At 47.2% G+C, this 6,025-nt stretch overlaps 1 protein-coding gene across 1 annotated transcript; it reads left to right on the top strand.

Annotated features, from left to right (window-relative positions):
- The first annotated feature begins 514 nt into the window (after positions 1 to 514).
- FABP1 (fatty acid binding protein 1) lies at positions 515 to 3,389 on the top strand. The gene is made up of 3 exons (XM_062575113.1): positions 515 to 810; positions 2,643 to 2,735; positions 3,257 to 3,389. The coding sequence occupies exons 1-3, from the start codon at positions 673 to 675 to the stop codon at positions 3,305 to 3,307; spliced, it is 282 nt and encodes a 93-aa protein (XP_062431097.1). The 5' UTR covers positions 515 to 672; the 3' UTR covers positions 3,308 to 3,389.
- The last annotated feature ends 2,636 nt before the right edge of the window (positions 3,390 to 6,025 follow it).

Below are 6,025 nucleotides of genomic sequence, written 5' to 3' on the forward strand. Positions count from 1 at the left end.
GGTGAAATGTGAGAGTGAGCAGCCTGCCTCTCAGTCCAGTGTGCTGCCACTCTGCGATGGGGCAAGTCTCCAGACTCCACCGTTCATCAGAAAAATAGTCTACCTGTTTAGATGCTTAAGGATGGACATGGCTACCTAGATTGCCAGGCAACATGTTCCTGCAGGTAGTCAGGAGGGGTTTGCACTACTTCTGCTGCAGAGGCTCTATGTGTCAGATCAGCTTCAGGACCCGTGAGAGGATTTGAGTCACCTAGTTCAGAGGGACCCTGAAACTCATCACAAAAATACCTGGTTCCCTCCTTCTGCCTTGATTTATTCTGTTTTCTCTGCTTGTTTCTCTGCTTTCCCTTTGATGATTGGCCAAGGGAAATAGTTGTTCTGCTCCCAGCCAGCTCCTTCACACAGAGTCCTGGATGAGGTTATTTGTTATGCTTCCACACCAGCAGACTCAGGGCTGTGTGGCTGCCAAGGACCTGTCACCCTGACAAGGTTTTTCCACACTAGCATAGAAACCCTTTGACTAGGGGTCCCACAGGCCCTCAAATCCTCCTGTTTTCCTTTGGTTTCCCGCTCTAGTAGCAGCAATCTGCCCACTGATGGCTCTAATGTGCATCAAACGGCCCTTGTTTCTGGCCAGGAATTCCTGACGATCAGATCCAGAAGGGCAAGGACATGAAGACCATCTCAGAAATTGTGCAGGACGGGAAAAAGTTCAAGGTCACTTTGGCCACCGGCAGCAAAGTGCTGACTAATGAGTTCACCATCGGGGAGGAGTGCGAGATGGAGTTGTTTACAGGAGAGAAGGTCAAGGTGAGTGATCGTCTGCCCATGCTGTGAGTGCTCAGGTATGTTAAATTTCCTTTCCAGCCATTCCCCCTGCACTTGGGCCAAAGGAAAACCCTGAATGACCAGCTCACAGGTATTGAAGCTGACAGTGGGCAGCCTAGTTTTGTCCCTTGCTGTTTGCATGCGTGAGCTGATATAGCGGAAGGAAGGCTGAACCCTGAAACCAAGTCTGTGGATGTGACACTCGGTGCTCTTCTAGGTGCACATTTTCAGACACAGTAGGTCCATTTCAGAGCAATCTTTTTGAGAAACTTGGAACCTGAGACTTTGAGATTTCTACCTGCCCCATTAACTTTTACAAAACGTTGTACAAACTCCTCACTCAGCATCTCTGCAGATGTGGCCTTGCATTTCTAAAGCTATTTTATTAGCCACTTTGGAAAACACTGGCTGTGACTGCAAAAAGTATTCAAAGATTTGAGGTGTGAAAGACTTGATTTTCAATCACATTGCAACATGAAACTTCCTTCTCAGCTTCATTTTGTTGACTTAAAGGCAGTGTAATAGAGAGAGCCAATGAATCTTAAAAAAATAAATCTGTTCTTTTAAGTCCAAGAGGCTCCTATCTTGTCTGGTAGCCTTTTCCACTGCTCCTATTTACACTGAGTGAGATGATTTGGCAAGGTGAGGATTTATCATCCTGGAAATTGGGTCAGCTCCAGTTCCTAGACAATTGTTTAAAGTGGTTATAAAATGCCAAGACAGTGCCACTGGCAAATATTGCCTCTTACTTCTGCCTCAGGAGAAGATGATATTGCAGAGGCTTTTGAAAGTAAGAAAACGGCTTAGTGAATCAGGCCCAGAGAGCCTCATATGCCATATCATGATTTTCAGCATCACTGAAATCCCTAACACATGAGCTAGGGGAGAACAGCTATTGTAAGAGTTTTACCTTCCAAAAACGGGCAATTAGAAGACAGGTGAATATATCTCACAGCTGCATTGGCAAACAGACAGAAATGGATTTGTTTGTTTTATTTTTTTTAAACTGAGTAATTTTAATAATGAGTGATAGCTGCCCTGAGGGTGTTGGTGCTGGCTGGAGTCTTTGTAGACCTGCAGCTTTTGTCGGGCAGACTCACTGGAGGTGTCCACCCTCCTGAGAGCTTTCCAGACGTGGCTGTATTTCTTTATGCTTATTATCTTTCCCTCAGCTTGATTTAGACTAGCTCCAGCCTCACGTTGCTGTGCAACTTCCCATCACACTCCCAAAGGAGAGTGCTGCAGCAGCATGCTATAGACAGGCCATGGATAGAAGATGATGCGGCACCTGTGAGCCCCGAGCCCAGCTCAGGTGGCTCCACAGCTCTTCACTTTGCAGTGTGCGGGCTTTCTTGGCCTGGGTGCTGAATGAGCCTCGGGTAGAAAGGGAAACACTGACCTAAGGAGCCCCAGGGCTGCACTGAGACACCAGCATTGTTGAGTGTGAGGAACCTTCCTTCTCCTCCCCTGAACAGCATGATGCCAAGCCTGGCTGTTCCAGCATCTTATGGTGCAGGAGCTGTGAGTGGGTCCCAGTCCAGAGGGGACAGAGGTTGAAACAGCAGCAAAATTGCACCACTGTCCTAGAAGGCCAAAGTAAACACCCATACCCTTGCTGTGTTGCAGTCACCAATAGCATAATCCTCTCTCTTCATCCTCCTGGGAAAGCCAAAATCACAGGGAAGCAGCATCCTGCAAGCAGCCTGCACAGAGCATGGTGGCAGCTCAGTGATTACAGGGAGGGACAAAAGGCAGGAGCTGAAACAGTCTTCGGTAGTAACGTTAATGTGTCTGTCTCCTCCCTCCTCTACCAGACTCTTGTGCAGATGGAAGGTAACAACAAGCTGGTGGCAAGTATGAAAGGGCTGAAATCCGTCACTGAACTCAATGGAGATATTATCACTCACGTACGTACAGAAGAAAGGGGCACTGGCATGAACAGTGGTGTATACAGCAGCCTCCAGGGGTCCTGATGGAGGCAACAACTACCAGCCCAGAGTAATGCTGAGGAACTCAATGAAGTCTTAAAGACTAGCATGTGCTAGCATTGTGAGTCCGAAGCCCAAGCTGACCAGGCAGACAGGCACTGAAGGCAGTTTTTGTGTAGTCCGAGGGACAAGGTACTCTCTGAGTCCCCAGTAGGCATTAACATAATCAGATCATGTTCTCATGCTGAGATGTAGATCTGTGGCTGGACATGATACTTCCACATAAGAGAAGTATGGCAGACTGATCTCAAAAAATGGATGCCACATTATCCCTAGTTACTTTGGTGTATTCATTAATATAACCAAAGCCTTAATAACTCCCTTTGTAGGAGATAGACTGGGGACCAGTCCTGTCTTCTGATGTGCAGGATCAGATCCTTTCTATGCAGAGTTTTCAGCCATGCACAATGAAAAGCTAATGCTTTGCATTTGCTTTGTAGACCCTGACCATGGGAGATCTCAGCTGCAAGAGAATCAGCAAGAGAATCTAGAAATCCTGTGCATGTTTATCATTTTACTGTGTAAAGTGTGTCCATTAAAGTCAAATTTATATTAAAGACATTTTCATTACTATCATCAGTCCTTCATTGTGGCTACAGGGAAAGGTTGTAATTTTCAGGGAGGTGTTGAAAGAGCTGCCTGGACCATAGCACCTGTTCTTCACGTATATCTATGCCCCAAATATCTATGTCTATATCTATGCCCTGAGCACAGGCTCAGTCTCCAGGGTGACACATCTGTGTCATTCATCTGGCAGCACGGATGTGCTCTGGGTTGGCGCTCATCCTGCCAGCCCGCCCCAGGCACCTGCACCCATTGAGGAGCCATCCTGAGAGCTGGTGCATCCCAGCTGCCCTACTGGGATGGAGGGAAGAGCACCCACCAGGCTAGGGAAAGGGCTCTGGCCCATCTTATTAAAGACATGGCCTGACATGGCTGCAAGGCGACTGATGGAGCCAAGGTACAGGGCAGCTAAGGGTGTTGGATGGCTGGAGACAGCAACATGATAGCAACCCTGTGGCTGTTTTGTCCCTGTCTGGAAAGTCAGGCTGGCTGGGCACTGGATGCCTCAAGGTAGGGATGAGCATAAGGGGATTTGGGGCATCCCAGCAGTTGTCTCCATCCTCACACCTCTGCCTGAACGGGAACAGGACTCAGCCCTGCTGACTCCAGGCAACCCATTGTCACCTCTACCCCATCACTTCCCACTGATCAGAGGGCTCTGGACCATCCTCAGTTGTTAATTGTGTGTTTTGCCCCAAGGTGTGCATGATAAACTGGGTTACTGGAACTGAACTCCTTCTTCTGGGGTGAAGATTTTCTCTCCTGGCAGAAGAATGATGCTGGTCGCTCACAGGAGCCTCTCAGTCATCTCTGATGCTCTCCCTAGCACCTCCCAGGGCATTGCTCTCTGGTAGGCTAGATGAAGATGGGATTTTCTGACGTGCAGGGGAGAGGAAATTCTTCGCTGGTAGCATTCACTTCCAAACTGTTCACTTGGAGGCTACTTGTGAATCTTCACTGGGAAATGAGTTTATGGTTGATGTGATGATGCTCTGGTTGGGACAATGTTCTCAATCTTCTAAAAGTTGAACAGGATGTTAGTAAAACAACACAAGCACCTCCTCACCTCATTCTGCAACCCCAACACGTCCTACTGAAGGACCAATTTGTGCATCTCTCCCATCATCCCTCTCTCCTCAGAGAAGATTTTCATGCTGCAAGGAGAGGTGATCCTCATATTGGGAACTGAATCACTGGAGTTTGATAGACTGGATGTCAGATAGGCATTCATGAACAAACAGTGTCTAAAGAGGAGATCTTGGACTCCTGTGAACCCATTTTAGATCTGGAGCAGCATCAGTGAAATCACTGGGAAAGGACAGTGAGAAAAGCCCTCACTTTATTTTCTTGCTTTTCTGCTGAGGAATAGGTAGAGGATTCTTGAACAAATGATCACTTTTCATCTCTTGGCTGTCACTGAAAGTCTGGAGCAAACCTGTTGGACTTTGACATGGATGAGCAGACACACCAGTCCCCAAATGAAATCAGAACATGACCCTGGTGGGAGTGCTCACTGTCTGTAGAGGAGGATGGTTTTATGGTTATACCTGCAATGTCTCATATGTTACAGTAAGGATAAAAAACATACTGTTGCTCATAGGAGCCCAGGTAAATTCAGAGCCTTCAGCTTATGGCACATCCCCATTCTTCCATTTGGTGAAAAACATATGGTAGAACCATTAGCTGCCCCCATATCCACAGCCCACCTGCCCCTCATCACTCTGCTCCTGCAACTCCTTGGCCTGTAGGCTGCCTGTCAGACTACGCCATCATGCCTGTTGCAGGACCCATCCCAGAACTCGTCTTCAACAGTTGTGTATGTACAAGGCTTAAACACAGAGCTAGCAAAGCAAGATCCAGTTGAAAACAGTCTGGTTGACTGGCATAAAGGGGGTCCAACCCTATCAGAATAACAACAGTGGAGCTGGGTGAGGAGCAAGAGCTGTGGTGAGGTTCAGCAGTGTGCAGTGGTCTTTGCACTCTACTGACAGCACAAGTACTCCCCAAAGAAACCTGATAAGCAAAGACTCAGCTTCTCCTGCCCTCTAGTTAGTTTAAGTTGGCACTCTTCCATTTCTCTGGCTGGTCTCTTGTAGAGCATGAAATTGGATTGTGTCCTAGCCTGCTCTGACCCTCTTCTCTCTCCCTAGGGTTTCAGTCACTGCCTACAGACTTTTCCTAAGCTTAGATGGCTCGTCACTGGCAAACAACCCATTTATTATCCCTTTTTACTCAGTGCAAAGTTGGGCATATCTAAGCAGACACGTGCCAAATGTCATGAGTTGAATCAGCCCACGCTCAAGGTGAGTAAAGGTAGATCAGTTCCTACCTAGAAAGTGCTCATTCAGTTAGAGCAATCCACTTAGCCAGTGACCCACATTCAGGCAACCAGTTCTGCCACAGACCCATCTCATGTCCATCGGCTGCTAGCACTGTAGACATTTCCTAATTTTAGATAAGGCAAATAATTTATCCTAATTAATTTATCCTGAAGTTGAATCTTCGCTTAGCCTGTGTCACTTGCAAAGTGCCCACAGTTTGATATTGTATCACTGTCAGCTGAGGAATCCTTTTTCATTTTTTCATCAGAAAAAAAAAACTGCACACAAAATACCATCTGTGGATGAAATTCTGCAGGGCTTTCT

Source organism: Rhea pennata, chromosome 4 (assembly GCF_028389875.1).
Source record: "Rhea pennata isolate bPtePen1 chromosome 4, bPtePen1.pri, whole genome shotgun sequence".
NCBI classification, from domain to species: domain Eukaryota; kingdom Metazoa; phylum Chordata; class Aves; order Rheiformes; family Rheidae; genus Rhea; species Rhea pennata.

Excerpts from the sequence above, each read along its gene's own strand:
- FABP1 (XM_062575113.1), top strand. The coding sequence starts at position 673 with ATGAAGACCATCTCAGAAATTGTGCAGGACGGGAAAAAGTTCAAGGTC. Across the intron at positions 811-2,642 it reads TTACAGGAGAGAAGGTCAAG|ACTCTTGTGCAGATGGAAGG; the intron begins GTGAGTGATCGT and ends CTCCTCTACCAG. Across the intron at positions 2,736-3,256 it reads ATGGAGATATTATCACTCAC|ACCCTGACCATGGGAGATCT; the intron begins GTACGTACAGAA and ends TTTGCTTTGTAG.